The sequence below is a fragment of the Microtus pennsylvanicus genome, chromosome 13 (assembly GCF_037038515.1).
Source record: "Microtus pennsylvanicus isolate mMicPen1 chromosome 13, mMicPen1.hap1, whole genome shotgun sequence".
In the NCBI taxonomy this organism is placed as follows: domain Eukaryota; kingdom Metazoa; phylum Chordata; class Mammalia; order Rodentia; family Cricetidae; genus Microtus; species Microtus pennsylvanicus.
In genome coordinates this window covers 42379374-42396375 of record NC_134591.1, presented here as the reverse complement: position 1 = coordinate 42396375, position 17002 = coordinate 42379374, and the positions used below count along the sequence as shown (strand labels likewise).

Genomic DNA, 17002 nt, shown 5'->3' with positions numbered 1-17002 from the left:
GGTAGGCCCGGTATACAGTCCAATTAGGATTTGGGGTTTCCTCCTCTCTCTGAGCGTCATTTGACGCTGTATGGGGAGGGCGAGGCCGAAACCCGATCCTTTAGTACCCGGGGCCGGTTAATGTTTAATCAGAGAGGATCTTCCGATGAGGTTTGGGGTGGCGTGATCTCCCAGCCCCGAGGCATCCAGCACCCACACCCTGGAAGGCTTTCGCCCCCACGTGGACTCACGGACTGCAGTCTGAGACTGGAGGGCTAAGCTGGGGCTTGGTGCCTCAGAGACATCACAGCCCGCAGCCCCTGAGCCCGGCGCTCCAAGTCCCGCGCGTCCACGTCCTTCCCAACACCGCGTAAACCTCTCCTTTCCGCGATGGGCACCCGGTGGCCGCTGTCGCCACTGCTGCTGCTGCTGCTGCTGCTGCTATTGAGCCCAGTGGGCGCCGGTGCCCAGGACGAGGACGCAGACTATGAAGAGCTCATGCTAGCCCTCCCGTCCCAGGAGGATGGCCTGGCGGATGAGGTCCCGCATGTGACCACTGCCACCTTTCGCCGGTGCTCTAAGGTGTGGGCGAGGGGTGCCAGGCAACGGTGTGGCTTTGGGCTTGGGGTGGCGTTCTCCGAGGCTCTTCTCTGCGCATACAGTCTTCTGGTGGTCTCTAAGTGCAACCCTGGGGTACGGGAGACAAGACCCAGCGTGCAGCTGCACCTTGTGGCAGTGGTAGGGTGGGATAGGGGAGGCCATGTGCTAAATGCTTCGTTTTTAAGGTGTAGGAGGGAGAGGGAGCTACTGGTGTGGTCACGCAGAGAGGGTGCCCTTCGAAGTGAGGTGGCTGAGGACCAGGGGAGGCTGAGAACTCTGGTACCTCATCTTCTCAACTGAGTGCCAATAGTCATCCTGGGTGTCTGTTGGGGGCTCTGTGGGCCTTGGACTCAGGGAAAGGGTGTCACAGCTGAATGACTTGGGGCACCAGCGGGTGAGTGAATGAGTGGGTGGGGTCAACTTCCTGGGCATATCTGTCTCTGACCCTGGGCCACAGGAAGCTCCTGCCTGATCAGGATGGAGCCATTTTTTTCCAAGTTAATCTTCCCAGGGTTCCACTCAGGTTCGCTGCCTGGAAATGGACTTGGGCTTGGAGGCTGGAGTCGCTCACCTGGCTCTGGGTGTCCAGTTACTTTGTCTTGAACTTTCCTGAAAAGGGAAGTGAGGGACCCTTAGGTGACTACATAGGGGATCTCCGGATGTAACCAGGGAAGAAATCACTTGTGGGATTACAGCCGGCGGCAGTGTGACCACCTGGCCACATCTACTGGGGCAGAAGGCAGAATGGGCTCCCTAGAGCTACCTGGCCCCAGCCAGTGTGCTGGTGGGCTGATGTCAGGTTCTTAACTCAAAACACTCCTTACAATGTTCCCTGAACCCTGTACCTAGAGGGTAGAGGGGCATGGAGTAATAGAGGGCATTTTAGAGCCAGGCTTGCCTATAATCTTGGCTCTCAGGAAGCTGAAGCCTGAGCTATATAGCATGACCCTGTCCCCAAAGCAACCATCATTTGAGCTAACTGGATCTCCCAGGACAATGCGAAAGCACAGCTTGTAGGGAAGCAGAGGAAGGGCTAGCAGAAATGGCTTTGTCTTCTGAAGCAGGAGAAGAAACCAGCAGACTGGGAGTGAGGTGGAGCTGAAGGCTGCAGGTCAGGCTTGTCTGCATAGTCCCCGCTTCTGCCTGAAGGGGTGGTCTGTCTGGTGGCTTCTCCTTGCACTGGTAGGATAGAAGCAGTTTGCAAAGGCTGGATTACTCAGATTAAAAGGAGCCAGGCATTTAATGGGTTCATCTCTTCCTGCTGAGTACCCTGTTTGGAGAGGTGAGTGACCGGAAGTGAATGTGAATCCGAGGGGTTCAGGAATGTCCAAAAGGCCACTCGTTCATTCATTCAGTGGATGTTTTGTGGGCAGAAAATTTAGAATGAAAATCGTTTCAGCTAGGGATTTTCATCCAATCTTTGGCTTCCAGGAAAGCTCTGCTTCCATTGCAGAGGACCCCCCCCCCCACCCCAATTGTGCAGCTTTACACTGGGCAGAGGGCATTCTGCATGGAGCTTTGAAGTTTAACCAGGAGCTGAGCGAATGAATGAAGGTGGCGTGAGAGTTTTCTTCTGGAGAGGAAGTGGCATGGATGAAGGCACAGGGCTGGGGGAGGCAGAGGAGGCGTGAGGCTCACATGTCTGCAGCCCCTAGTCTGTCTTCTGAGGCATGAGATCCCTTTATGGGTTACTGATGGTCCATCGGACCTGGTCTGACTCAAGGTTGTTGATAATCTTCAACTCGTCCCATCACTGTGAATGTGGCTGTGCAGACATATGCTGCACTGACCCTTGAGCTGACTTCTCATTGCCCGTGTCTGCCTTTCTAAAGTGGTAATCACTGAAGAAGAATTAGCATTTTGGTTTTATGCTGTTCGACTAACAGTCTTTATGCCACCAAGTCCTGAACTGAAGGGGGTTAGCAGGTTTTAAACAAGTCCTGGCCAGCGTGTCCCAGTCATGGGGTACAAGATGATCCGCTTCAGCTATCCCTCTCAACAGTTCCAGAGTATATGGAGATGTAGCTTCAGATAAGGACACGATACACCTAAAACCCTCAAGTGGGGATGGCTTTGTCTTCTGAAGCAGGAGAAACCAGCAGACTGGCAGTGAGGTGGAGCTTAAGGCTGCAGGCCAGGCTCATCTGCATAGTCCCCGCTTCTGCCTGAAGGGGTGGTCTGTCTGGTGGCTTCTCCTTGCACTGGTAGGATAGAAGCAGTTTGCAAAGGCTGGATTACTCAGATTAAAAGGAGCCAGGCATTTAATGGGTTCATCTCTCCCTGCCCATGAGCTTGTTCAAAATAACACAAAGCATCTTTCTGTTGTTTTATGTGCAGTGTACACTATGGTGGCAGCCAGGAACAGTATGTGTTTATATATTCTAGCATTTAAAGAAATCCACTTTTTTTGGTAACTCCCCCTCCCCCCCCACACACAGTGCTTAGCATCATGTACAATAAGCATATATGGTCACCTCTTTTGCTTTTGGTTTGACCCATGATTACCCTGGTGCCCTGGCGTGGGCTCCTTGTGTGCTTGCTAGAACCATATACCTCTCATTAGAGTCCCTGTGGTTTGGGTGCCACATTTTTCACTCTGCCAGGGATGAGTGCCACTCGAGATTCAACAGAAACGGGAGACTCAAGGCTTTCATCCGTGTTCTGCGGAGTGCGTATTTGGATGGTTCAGAGTCCAGAGCAGGGACAGAGAAAGCATGGAAAATATACATATTAATTATTACTCTCACCAGACGTACTCCAGTGACTGAAAGTCTCATGGCCACAAATGCACTAAGCTGCATTGCTAAGGCCTTTCCTGAGGCATTCCTTGGGCAGGCGGAAACATTGCTGCCAGAGAACTAAATGAAGGTCTATAGGAACACACAGATAATGTGGGAAGGTCTGTTCTGTGCATGCTACATGGGGTCACTGTGGGTCCACTGGAACTCTCATGTCCTCTGCTTCTCTTCCTCCCTGGGGACCAGGAGGCCTGGAGGCTGCCAGGCACCTACGTGGTGGTGCTAACAGAGAAGACAGAGCGGCTGCAAATTGAACAAGCCACCCATCGCCTGCAGATCTGGGCTGCCCGCCGGGGCTACGTCATCAAGGTTCTCCACATCTTCTATGACCTCTTCCCTGGCTTCCTGGTGAAGATGAGCAGTGACCTGTTGGGCCTGGTGAGCTACCCTCTTGGGCATGGGACTTCCCAGGAGGGACGGGCTCCCGTTTCCATGTCTAGACTGACTTTAGTGAGTACCTATGAATTCTTTCTGGGTCCAGGAGGCCTCAGAATTTGCCTGGGAAGTTGAGCCATGGCACCTCAAAAAGTGCCATGGCCAGCTCGGTTTAACTTAGAGCAGAGGTCTCTGTCTCCCAGGACTAACTGTAAGCCAGATGTGGAAATGGTAGCCATTATTTAAGGACTAGTGGAAAATGTGACTTTTTAAAAATACATGTGCATACACACACACACACACACACACACAGGGATAGGTTGAGACAGTGTCATGCTCTATACTTCAAGCTGGCCTTGAACTTATGGTTTCCCCAGCTCTGCCTCTGGAGTGCTTGTGTTACCAACAGGCACCAACATCCCCACTGAACATGGAGTGTTTAAGCAGATGTTAAGTGATGAAACTGGCGGAGAATAGGTTTCGGAGCCCTGGGGATATTGAGGCCCCAGAGATGTGGTGGTCTTCCTGGAGGGGGGCATGGAGAGGGGATGCTGAAGCATGGAGAAATGGCATGTTCCCCGAGGATGTGGCTGCTGTGAGCCTGGCTACGGAGCAGGGTACAGGCCCCCTCACTATCACACTGATGTGGATGCCTCCTGGTAGCTGAGCTCACTGGCGGCCTCGGCCTGGGAGTCTAGTGCTGTAATCATTTCAGAGGATAGGGCTGGAGGCAGACACACAATGGTTAGCACTGCCGTCCTGATCTGAGTGTGAGATTTAGGCACTAAGATTCCTGGTCGCCTCCTCAATGCTGGGCATAGCCTGACTCCCGGGTGAGATGTGGAGGCCAGAATCCTTCTGACCAATCCCATGGGTTCATCCACTCGAGTTACAGAGCACTGTGTTCCATAGCCAGAGAGGAGTGAAGACACTAGCCTGTGGTCTGTCTGGCTTCTGGGCCCCAGGAGGGAGACTTTGGGAGAATGTGGGTACATGCTGGTTAGAGACACAGACAAGCAGTTGGCTCAGGTTGTGGGCTGCAGTTAGCTGGGGGGCTTTTGAAGCTAAGTGATATGGCTCTCTGGCTTCCATAGGCCTTGCAGCTGCCCCACGTGGAGTACATTGAGGAAGATTCCTATGTCTTTGCCCAGAGCATCCCTTGGAACCTGGAGCGGATTATGCCAGCAGGGCACCAGACAGAGGAACACAGCCCCTCCAGTAAGGTCCCCAGTAAGCCTCCCGCCTCCATTTGCTTTGCTCTGACCCCCTCCCCCGCTTGCTAGGGCTCCAGAGTCTGCACCGACCTCTTCTGTCCTCTCTGCATCGCTCCATGCAGAGTGCTAGGGTCTTCCCTTAAACGACCCTCCCTCCAGTTTCTCGTCCCTGTCGGCTTCATCCCCCCCCCCCCCATCTGCACAGGTCCCTCACGCTTCACTTCTCTCAGGGAAGAGGCTAAGCCTGACTGATGGGCTCTCTGTGGGATACCCAGCCCTGTAGCCTGGGACAGACCTCTCAGTAGTGCAGACACAGTCCACTGCAGCTGCTCCCATCGGAATATCTAGTTTCCCAGTTCACCCTGCCCCCTCCCTCCAGTACCATCCGACGGCTGGAGACTCTCTGCATCTGTCACTCGGTCTCCTCCACCTAGTGTGTCTTGTTTTCAGATAGAGGAAGGTGACCTGGGTCTGGTAGGATTGTGAGTGATACGGAGTCAGAAAAGCTGGCGGGTACCTGCTTTGGGAAAGAATTAGGTTCTGCAGAGTGTAACGTGTCTGTCCCCTGTGGGGCTTCTGGTCTGTAAGGAAAGTTAGTCTATTGCATAAATAGATGGAGTATGGATTATGTGAGATTGGTGAAGCCTTGTAGCTAGCTGGGAGTGTCTGAGCTTAGGCTGCATCCAGCCAGCCAGAGTGCCCCCTGGGGTGGCCACAGAGCTCTCCTGTGAGACACCTTGCCCTGCTCCCTTACCATACCTTCTAGGGACTGAAGTTGGCTTGAGGCCTGCTAGGGAAGTACTCTAGGACTTAACTGTGTCCCCAGCTCCAGAATGAGGATTTTTTTTTAAAGATACCTTCATCTTTATTTCCGGTGTGTAAGTGTATTTTCTAAACGTATGTCTATGCACCATGTACACACAGTCTCCGCAGAGGCTAGAAGCGGGCATTGGGTCTTCTGGAACTGGGGTTACAGATGGTCGTTGGCCTCTGTGTGGGTGCTGGGAAGAGAACCTAGTTCCCGTCCAGGAAGAACAAGTGCTCTCAGTCATTGAACCATCTCTCTAGTCCCCCAGGATGAGAACTTTTGAGAGTGGCTGTCACCTTGGGCTCCTCCTTCCCTCCCCATCCTCCTAGCTCTCTCTCCTTCCATAGGAAACAGGTATGTGCTATCCTCCACAGCCTCCCCACACCAAGCCTGCACAAGCATCCTCCCGCCCCGCCCCTTGTCTCACGCAGTGCTTACCTCCAGCCTTGTGCCTGCTTCTTGGAGACTCTCACCCTCTCAGGGATGGAAGGTGCAGGTGCCAGGTTCACAGTGAGCATTCCCGCCTGACCTCACTGGAGGAAGACAGAGCCCTGGGCTTACCTGGCCCTGGCTGGTGAATGTGTGGACTTGAGAGCGCCTCAGTTTCCTCTCTGGGAATGTGCCAACCAGGATGTCAGGCAGCCCTGTTGGTTTCTTTTCAGCCCCTGTCTCAGCGAGCTGTAAGAGGCTAATGCTTGGGAGACTGGTTTATTTTATACTATGATATTATGCTTTGAATGTTCCTATTGTTGGTCTCACATGGAACTGGATCGCTTAGCTCACCCCTGGATCTGTCGATTGCCAGCTACAGGCTTTGGGCAGCTCCCTCCCTGCTCTCTCTGTGCCTCACTCCTTGCGGTAAAATAGATTCAGTAGCATGTAGCTTGCAAAGATCATGGGGGGACTCCGTGAGCTGTCTGATATGTAGGGTGGCAGACAGCTCAGGACATAGCAACAACCGTAACCCCACAACTATTCTTTCCCCTTCCCTTCTGCGGATGCTACCATGGGAAGATGGAAGTGGCCAGGTAGAGGTGTATCTCTTAGACACCAGCATCCAGAGTGACCATCGGGAAATTGAGGGCAGGGTCACCATCACTGACTTCAACAGTGTGCCTGAGGAGGATGGGATACGCTTCCACAGACAGGTGAGCGTCTCAGATTCCCACTTTGTCTCAGAGGTCGGGAAGAGGTGAGCAGAAGTGCCCCCCCACACCCAGCCCCGAGCATCCTGTCAGATCTGCCTGACTTTCCCTGCCATCTGTGGGGTGGGATGTCAGTCTGATCAGGCATCTGCTGATATATCATGGGGTAAGGAGAGTCCTCTCACATGATCCCTGTGTCGATTGAGCAGGCCAGCAAGTGTGACAGCCATGGCACCCACCTGGCAGGTGTGGTCAGCGGCCGGGATGCCGGTGTGGCCAAGGGCACCAGCCTGCACAGTCTGCGTGTGCTCAACTGTCAAGGGAAGGGCACGGTCAGCAGCACCCTCATAGGTGAGTGGCTCTCTGGTTCTGTCCTCGGTGAGAAGGTAGCCAATGCTCAACAGGAACCAGGGTCTCATAGTCAGGCAGTCTCAGCTACAGTTTAGGGTGATAGAGTTGGTATGATCCCAGAGATGAAGAATGCAGGGAGGGGCAGGGCTTGTTCCAGGTGGGTGTCTGGGTGAGTGCTCTTCCACTGTTCTCCACTCTTCCCCATCAGGGCTTTTACAGTGCTTTTTTTTTTTTTAAATGATGCAGCATTAGACTTGCAAAGCCCTGGTGGTAGAAGGTGGTAGAAATCGTCTTTCCCCATCCCTTTGCTTCCCACCAAAGCCAGGGCCCTTACTCGGCAGGGGAACTGCAGCAGATCTTTCCAGACTTTTCTGCAGGTTACTCCATTAGTCCACTCCAGCAGGTACCCAGAGGGCTAGCACTTTGGGATGTAGGTAGAGGAAAGGGAGTGAGGGAGCACTTGGCTTATTGCCTCTCACTGTGCTGGGCACGTGAGTACACGGCTTGGCATATAATTCTGAAGCTGGCATGAGATGCTTGTTAAATGGCCAGTATTCACAGCCAGGGAGGGTGATTTGGCCAGGGCCCATAGCTGAAGCCTGCCAGCCTCTGGGGAAGGAGAGGCTAATTAATGGTTTGACTACAACCAACCTAGTCAGATGCTGGTCCTGAGCCGGCCCAGGCAGCATATGGGAACCAGCTTGGCCTATGAACCCTTCCTGGGCCTTCAGTTATTATCTATCTATCTATCTATCTATCTATCTATCTATCTATCTATCTATCCATCCATTTATCTATGATCTATCCATCCATCCATCCATCCATCCATTGATTCTTCCATTCATCAATTCATTTATCTATTTTTATAAGCATGAATGTCTTGCCTGCATGTGTGTATGTGTACCAGGTACATACCTGGTTCCCACAGAGGTCAGAAGAGGGGGGTCAAACTGTGTAGAACAAGACTGTTCATTCCCCGGAAGTCCTTACTCAGGTGGGGCTAAGCCTCTGGAGGACTTCCTGTGGGAGAATGCTCCCTGCTTCCAGGCCCCCACCAGTGTATAGAAAGCTCTTAGTGAATTCATTACAGGGCAGAGTGGGCTTAGCATGAGGGAGTTATTGCATCCACTCTGGCTGCATGAAGCTGTGGTGTAAGCACAGTTCCACACAAGCCAGGACCTGGTAGCCAGCTGTAATCACAGACGTGACCTACACACCTGTGTCTACTTCACTGTCCCTACCTCCTCCTGGTATGACAGGCCTCACCAGCCAGCCCTTATGAATATGGTCCTGGACTTCAGTTCCTAGCTCAGCCACAGCCCCACAGGGACAGCCGGACCTAAAAGGTTCTGAGTGGTTGTCTTGGCTATACTGTGTGTGGCAGAACAGGAGCCTGAATGGGAATGAAGCTGTCAGGACTGGACAGCTAGGGTCTCCAGGTTATGGGCTGACAAGGATTAGAGCGGTGGGCCTGTGATAGACTTGATCTTCACGCGCATTCAAAGCAGAGTGTCTCTGATGCTGAGTGGAGTCACATCTTTGGGGTGGAGAGTTGTGGGAGTCTGTGGTATATTTACCTCCTGAGGTGATATAAACAGCATTAGACCCTGTTTTATAGAGGGGGGGTCGGCAGCTTGAGAGTGAGTGCCAGGGTTAATCTGGGTACAATAGTGTGGTGAGGGGCCTCTGAGCAGGCCTCAGTGGGAGGTGGAGGTTTATGAAGCCTGGGGGATGCCCAGGAGGCTTGCTCATTTCTGGAGGACTAAGAATCTTCTCTCTCTCTCTCTCTCTCTCTCTCTCTCTCTCTCTCTCTCTCTCTCTCTTTCTTCTTTCTTTTGAACTTTCTATTCAACGTCTCTTTTGATAATATTTTAATCTATTCTTTGACAGTTTCATGCATGAGGGAAGGAACGGGAAGAGGAAAACACACCTCTCCAGAAGGGGACCTGGGCTTCTTTTTTTGCAGGCCTGGAGTTTATTTGGAAAAGCCAGCTAACCCAGCCTTCGGGGCCATTGGTGGTCCTGCTGCCCCTGGCGGGTGGGTATAGCCGGATCCTCAACACCGCTTGCCAGCACCTGGCAAGGACTGGGGCCGTGCTGGTTGCTGCAGCTGGCAACTTCCGGGATGATGCCTGCCTCTACTCCCCAGCTTCCGCCCCAGAGGTAGGTGCAATGCTGTCCCCCCAGAACCAAGGGAAGGTGGCAGATGCCCCCCGCTCTGCTGACTGAGCTCCCAGGGCTGAAAGTGGTTAGAGCTCCCAAGTGGGACCTTAGTGGGACTCGTGCCTTCTCCATCCCAACCAACTGTCCTGTCCAGTGCCTTAACCTCCCTCCTCCTGTCCAGCTCTCTACCCATAACTGACCCTAGTGAGACTGGAGGCTGCGGCCAGCCCCAAAGCCTGCATGTAATGACCATCAGCATATTCAGCATGTCTGGGACTGTGACAGGTGCATCCTGGGTGGGGCCTCCCTGGAGGACCTGACAATCCAGTGGGTCCATCTTCATCTGGGGGACACCTGCAGGGCAGTGGACTGTTAATGCTGGAAGTGTAGGAGTGGGAGGTACCTGTCCCAGTTCAAGCCTTGCTATAACTCAGCCTGCCCTCCCTGACCACAAGGGATTACCAGACTGATGGATTTAACATTGCCAAGGCCCTACATGTCTCTTCTTCCTGGCCTGTCTTAGGCTTCTACACAGTACCATGCCTGAAGGACAGAAGAACCGTTCCTCTTCAGTCTCTTCATTACAACATGGGCTCCACAGGGAATCAGGAATGGGGTCTGGCACATGGTGGGGATCTCTGGCCAAGGCGAAATGCCAGCGTTCCCTCCAGGAGCTGCCTTTCTCATGGAGGACAGCATTTCATCGGCACACAAGGGGGTGTTTGAGTTGGCTAGTCCAGAGGCAAGATCTTCCTATCCCCATTGTGGCCCTCATCTTTCTCTGCCACCCACCTCCTCACCTTGCCAGGTCATCACAGTTGGGGCCACCAATGTCCAGGACCAGCCAGTCACCCTGGGGACCTTGGGGACCAACTTTGGACGCTGCGTTGACCTCTTTGCTCCCGGGAAGGACATCATTGGTGCGTCCAGTGACTGCAGCACATGCTTCACGTCACAGAGTGGGACGTCACAGGCTGCCGCTCATGTGGCTGGTGAGTCGCCACCCCGCCATCCTGCTGCCATGGACCTTTGGCGGGCAGCAGGATCTGTACCCTGACCCTCTGCGATAGTCTGAGCCCAAGGGTGCCTGTGGTGAGCAGCTCTCTGTCAGTGTGTCTGAGGAGGAGGTGTTTATTTTGGATTGTGACTTCAGAAGGTTCACCCCATGGCCGCTTGGCACTTTTATTTTAGGGCACACCATGGTGGGGAGTATGCGGCCGAGCAAGACTGCTCTCCTCATGTGGTTGGAAAGCAGAGAGGGCTTTTGACTATGACACACCCCAATGACTATTTCTATTAGGACACATCTTCTCCTCCGATGACCAAGCCTTCAACATTTACATTTTTCGGGGTTTTTTTTGGGGGGGGATATTTAAGAATCAAATTATCACAATGTCCTGAAGAACACTGGGTATACCAGGTTGCACGAACCAATGGAAGAGAAAGCAGTCAGGGCTGTTGGAGCCCCACGGAGGCACCTGTACAGCCTGGAAGTCAAGGAGGCCTCCTTGGAGGAGGGAAGTTTGATGTAGGGTTTGATGGATGGCTTCCCCTAGCAACTGCCTGCAGTTGCCAAGGCCTATAGGCAGGAGAGGATCTTCTCATCCGACTTTTCGCCGAGTGAGGGGTTGCAGGCGTTTACATTCCCAGAGGAGTAGGTTTTATATGTGTGTGCATGTGTACATGAAATGTGTGTGTGTGTGTGCATGCAAGTGTTTGTTTCTTTGTGTACACCTGGGCAGGAGTCCCATGGCTGGGAACGAGGGTCAGGCCACCTTCTCTCATTCTGCACCCCCAGGCATCATAGCCAGGATGCTAACCCTGGAGCCGGAGCTCACCTTGGCTGAGCTGCGGCAGAGGTTGATCCACTTCTCCACCAAAGATGTCATCAACATGGCCTGGTTCCCTGAGGACCAGCAGGTGCTGACCCCCAACCTGGTGGCCACACTGCCCCCCAGCACTCATGGGACAGGTGAGCAGGGTGGCAAGGAGGGCACACTGTCCCCTTCCTGGTTCTCACAAGAGGGTTTTCTTTCCTTAGCAAGAGTTTAACAGCAGAAGCTTTGAAAGGGCTTGATGACATTTCCACGATGGTATTCCCATGGGAAAACAGTGAGCTTGAAGGCCCTTCTTTCCAGCTGTCAGCATTCCAAAACCCTGCTCATCTAGGACTTGTTGCCGACGGGCAGCTGCTCTGCCGGACGGTGTGGTCAGCACACTCGGGGCCCACACGGACGGCAACTGCTGCAGCCCATTGTGCCCCAGAAGAGGAGCTGCTGAGCTGTTCCAGCTTCTCCAGGAGCGGGAGGCGACGGGGTGATCGGATAGAGGTACCTTGGCCCTGTTCATGTGTCTGTCTATCTCCCACCAGTCCTGGCCCTCAGCAGCTGCAGCTGGTTGGTCCCATCTTCAGGCTTAAAGGCGTGGTCAGAGATCCACATCCAGGGTGAGCAGTGCCCACTGGGCATGCAGTCAGGGCCTTGTGGTGATGGAGCATTTTAAGAGCTGCTTCACTGTGCTGCTCTGTGGAGCTGGGGTAAGGGGTATGCAGATGCCGGGTCCTAGGGACAGCTTCTGTGACAACTTCCTAGCTGGGGCTGGAGCTGCTATGTCAGCCGCCCATTGTCTCCACTTGGAAGCAGAGTCTCGGTGTCTGGAAATTTTATGATGGAGCTACCTGGAGATGGAACAGTCTGGGGCCTGGCAAGCTCCTTGTCTCTATAGCCGTGGGGATAAGGATAATGCTGAGGGTTCCCAGGGTCCCAATTAGGTGTCCCTGTACCTTTGTCCCAGCCCTGTATTCTTTCTTACTGGTTCTTGTTTTTCTGTGGCCCTCAGACCACAGGGGGCCAGCAGGTCTGCAAGGCCCTCAATGCATTTGGGGGTGAGGGTGTCTACGCTGTCGCTAGGTGCTGCCTGCTTCCCCGTGCCAACTGTAGCATTCACACTACCCCTGCTGCCAGAGCTAGCCTGGAGACCCATGTCCACTGCCACCGGAAGGACCATGTGCTCACAGGTAGGAGTCCAGTGCAAGCTGGGAGAAAGAGGCTGTGTTTTTAAGTGCTTGACTCCAGAGCCTGGTCCTCTAGAGCCGGAGACCCAGGGCCCTTCTTAAGCTTTGCTTCCATGTAGTGCAATCCTCTTCCTCCTCGGTTTCCTTCTGCAAGAGAGGGGTGGAGGCAGTGCCTCCTCGGGGGTGATTATGGCTGGGTAGGATGGCGCATAGGCTGAGGGGGCCTGGTGTCACCCAAGGGAAGGTTCTAAGGCCTGTCTCCAAGGGGGCGACTTCACTTGTTATTCTGGCACTCAGCAGGGATCAAGCCCTTTTATCAGCCCCGTGCTTGGTTTCTTCACCACGAAGTGCAAGGATGCATGCCAAGCATGTTAGCCTGGTGCTGGGACAAGGTACATTAGCTGTCCTTGTCATCTCACTGCCCCGCCTCTGGGCGAGGGAGCCAGAAACATCCCCAGGCAGTAGTAGAAATCACAGGTTGAGTGCCATTAGGGGTTGGTGGCTCTCAGGTCAGGAGGCTGAGCAATCCCGTGTGGATAGAGAATGTGGACCACATGTGTGAACCACATGAAGGGGTCCCTGGGAATTGCTTGCTCAGGGACAGATTCCAGTGGCCTACAGGCTGGGGAAGCCACTGAAGGTCCCAGAGTGAAGGGTGGGGTGGGCCGAGCTTTGGCACAGAATGGATGTGCAGGGGGCAGATGAGGCTAGTGGGTGACTGCAGACTGGACTAGGCAAAGCTCCCTAACCATGTTGGTTGCACTTCTGTACTGGGCTCTCTTGGCTTTGGGAGTGTCAACAGCTAAGCCCCAGGGCAGGTCTGGAGCAGTGAAAGCCTTTGACCTTCTCTATCTGCAGCCTAGCAGAACTGCACTCCCCAGTGAAGGAAGCTGCCCCTCCAGGTGGAGCGGCTCTACTGAGGTCCTGTAGCCAGGATACAGGGCCCTCCAGTCCCGGACTCTGTAATATGCAGCCTTTGCTGTGCATCGTTCTATGTGAGGACTTCACACATACTGCCTAGATTCTTCTGCTTGCAATGTTACAAAAGGGAAACTGAGGCTTGGTATAGCTGAGTGTGACCTATATCTATGATTTTGTAGCTGGTGGTGTCCCTTACTTCCAAGACCAGAGGGGGTCTGTTGGTGTCCCAGGCAGATCTGGGTTCATGCCTTAAATTTTGGTGGTAGGCTGGGGAAGGAACTCAGAGGCTCTCTGAGCACCTCAGGCTGAGGAGCCCTGTCCTGTCCCCCAGCCCCCTTCTCTGGGTGAGAAGACCATGCTTTTCTTTTCTTTTTTTTTTAAATATTTATTTATTTATTATGTATACAGTATTCTGTCTGTATGCCTGAAGGCCAGAAGAGGGCGCCAGACCTCTTTACAGATGGTTGTGAGCCACCATGTGGTTGCTGGGAATTGAACTCAGGACCTTTGGAAGAGCAGGCCATCTTAACCACTGAGCCATCTCTCCAGCCCCTGACTATGCTTTTCTTAAGAAAGCAAGGCTCCAAGACGTTGAATGGCTCTGCCAAGGCCACCCAGATGGTCAGTGGCAGAAGTGACAATCCAGGAATCATGTTGCTCAAGCCAGCAACATCTCTTCTACTCTGCGCTGAAGTAAGTAGACAGAAAGACAGGAGGTTCACAAAACCCCAGTGTCTGAGCTGGATGCCCTCTGTTCTAGGCTGCAGCTTCCACTGGGAGGTGGAAGACACCGGTGTCCTGCGGCAGGCTGTGCTGAGGTCCAGACATAGGCCTGGCCAGTGTGTTGGCCACCAGGAGGCCAGCGTCCACGCTTCCTGTTGCCATGTCCCAGGCCTGGAGTGCAAAATCAAGGAGCATGGGATCTCAGGTCCTGCAGAGCAGGTGAAGGGGTTGGCGGTGACTGGGTACCTGGGTCTCGTGGGATGGCTGCCACCTGTCCTGTGTTGCTGGTACCCCGTGCTATTGTGTGTCAGGGTAGGTGGCGGGTGAGCCAGGCAGTGTTTACTGTGGTACGGACAGTACGTGTGTGTTTGTGCATGGCAGGCAGGGCTGGTTTCGCTCTTGTCCAGAGAAGCAAGGCTCGTAACTCACCCTGCTCCTCTTCGAAAGCATGCATGACCACGGGAAGTGGGAAAGAAACACAGTGCCTGAGCGTTTTCTGACCCAGCCATTATTAAGGCTGCTGGGAGGCAGCTGGGGCAGGGACTCTGCACTGTCTGGACACAGAGCCATGCAGGTTGACTCAGGGACAGCTAACTGAAGGTTGAGGGAGGGAAGAGCCCTGGGAAGAGGCCCTGAGGCCTGACAGCTGGCCTTTTGGAGCCTAAGACAGGAGGCTCTGTGGAGCGGGGCGGAGTGAGGCTGGAAGATGCGCTGAGGGGAATCTCAGTTCTCACTTTATCTACAGTGAGCATAGGTACCCTGTGGCTGCCTCCCTACTGGTCCTAGACGAGGTAGAGGTTCCAGCTAAGCGCACCAGGAGTGCCCATTCTGGTGGGAGAGGACAGTAAACAAAGTTCCAGAGTACCAGGAGGATAAGATGGAGTGGGATGGAGCAGGAGGAGTGGTGGGGTTGAGGCACCCATGGGATGGAATGGAGCCTTCATCAGGAACAATGTTTCTGGCAGAGGAAACAGCCAAGGCCAAGAAGGGTGACAGCAATGTCTTGAGTGACAGGATCATCCAGGCCAGTAGGGCAGGGTGGGACTCAGAGGTGTGGAGGAAGGATGGGGTGGGGGCTAAAGCACCAGTCAGACCTTAGGGATTGCTGCGTGATGCAGCCATGTAAGGCTGAGTGTGCTCTGACCTGGGGGCTGACCAGGCACAGTTCACTGCACTGGGAAGAGGTGGCAGGAAACATGCAGTGGTCCAGCCTAGGAGGTGAGAGCCTAGGCTGGGGTGGGAGATGTGGGGAGACTGCAGGTCTGGAGATGGGTGTGGGTGAGGAGGAAGAATGGGTTTGATGTTTCCGTTGAGCCTCTCAACAGTTGGTGTTAGCATTAAATGGGATGGAAGCCTGCAGTGGTGCTGACTTTGAGGACGTGAAGGAGGCCGAGTTAGCTGTCTGTCCTGGAAGGAGTGTGTGTGGCCCTATCTGGGTCTGAGAGGCTGTAGAGTTTTGACAGCCCCCAAGTCCCAGACACAAGCTTTCTTCCTCTGGACTCTGGCAGGTCACCGTGGCCTGTGAGACAGGCTGGACCCTGACTGGATGCAATGTTCTCCCTGGGGCATCCATCACTCTGGGGGCCTATGCCATGGACAACACGTGTGTGGCAAAAATTCGTGACACTGATCCAGCAGGCAGGACCAGCAAGGAAGCCACAGTAGCTGCTGCCATCTGCTGCCGGAGTCGGCCTTCAGCCAAGGCTTCGTGGGCTCACCAGTGACAGTCTCAGGCAGGGAGGGTGCCTGCTGCTGGGTGCAGATATACCTGCCTGGCTCTCCTGTGGCTAGCCACGGGTGGAGAGAATCTGTCTGGGAGAACTTGGTGTCTCACCCTGGATACCCCTTCCTGGTGTAAGTGTAGGGAAGCCCCTCCCTCATCGTGGGGCCTGTGCTTGGCACTCTGCCATCAGAGGTTGTGGTTGGCCAGATGCCATCAGTGGTTGTGGTTGGCTCTGGCCAGCTGCTTTAGTTACCAGAGCCTGTAGGCACTTGCTGCAAGGGTTGAATTCAGTCCTCAGGCCTCCAGCATATATTTATCCTGTGGGAAGGTAATGAGGGAGACCCTTGGAGGTTCAGGGACCAAGTGCCAGACTGGGGAATTGAGTGTGAAAGCTGCTGAGACCCCTTACAGCCTGCTCACATTGGAGATACTATTTTGGGATCCCTGATTAAATTCGGATCAGTTCTGCACACATCTGGGGTGATGAAGAAATCTAGCCAGTAGTGGATCCAAATGTGAGGCCATGGACATCTTCCAGATGTCATCATCTGTTGTACCCCAGGCTTTGGCCCTGCTCAGGCTAACTGGCTGTACGCTCCCAGCTGACTTTGCACTTGAGAGCCACATGGTGCTTACCCCACCTCACCCCATCCCCACTACTACCCCGCACCGGAAAGACCGGCAGTCTTGCTTTGTGGAGGAAGAAGACAGGACCAGGGAGGGGAATGCCTGGTGATGTCACACAGCCAGTGGTGTCAGGACATAAATCCAGAGTGGCTGGCCCTGAAGCTATGCCTCTTGGGAGTACCAGGCTGGGCACCCTATTTCTGAAACACATGAGACAAGAGGACAGTCTGTGCTTCAGCAGTTTGTCCTTGGACTGCTCCGTAGGGCACAGGCCCTTCCCATGGCTACCACAGCCCCCACTCACATGGACTGCGAGGAGAATGACTATGCCAAGGCCACACAAGATGACAAGACCACCTCTATCCTCTCAGCTTCTTCTGCCTTTTTACAGTAAGCTTTCTCTACTCGTGTTGCTTTTGTAACTTGATATTTATTCCGGGTTTTGTAGTTTTTATTACGTGGTGAGTTTTCAGAATAAAAGCAGTTATGCGACTACCTGCACCCGACTGTCTAAGGGACTGCCTGCTTACCAAGCGCAACCATCTGCTGGGTGCTGGTGTGC

General features: G+C 53.9%; 1 protein-coding gene across 1 annotated transcript; it reads left to right on the top strand.

The window, feature by feature from the left end:
- The first annotated feature begins 87 nt into the window (after positions 1-87).
- Pcsk9 (proprotein convertase subtilisin/kexin type 9) lies at positions 88-16940 on the top strand. Its single transcript, XM_075945479.1, has 12 exons — positions 88-561; positions 3564-3755; positions 4847-4970; positions 6789-6922; positions 7129-7270; positions 9237-9433; positions 10242-10425; positions 11232-11405; positions 11603-11763; positions 12272-12449; positions 14128-14309; positions 15599-16940. The coding sequence occupies exons 1-12, from the start codon at positions 370-372 to the stop codon at positions 15812-15814; spliced, it is 2076 nt and encodes a 691-aa protein (XP_075801594.1). The 5' UTR covers positions 88-369; the 3' UTR covers positions 15815-16940.
- Positions 16941-17002: the final 62 nt, after the last annotated feature.

Bases quoted from the DNA above. Each gene is read 5' to 3' on its own strand.
- Pcsk9 (XM_075945479.1), top strand. From the start codon at position 370: ATGGGCACCCGGTGGCCGCTGTCGCCACTGCTGCTGCTGCTGCTGCTG. The intron at 6,923-7,128 runs GTGAGCGTCTCA...TCGATTGAGCAG, and splicing joins GGATACGCTTCCACAGACAG to GCCAGCAAGTGTGACAGCCA. The intron at 10,426-11,231 runs GTGAGTCGCCAC...CTGCACCCCCAG, and splicing joins GGCTGCCGCTCATGTGGCTG to GCATCATAGCCAGGATGCTA.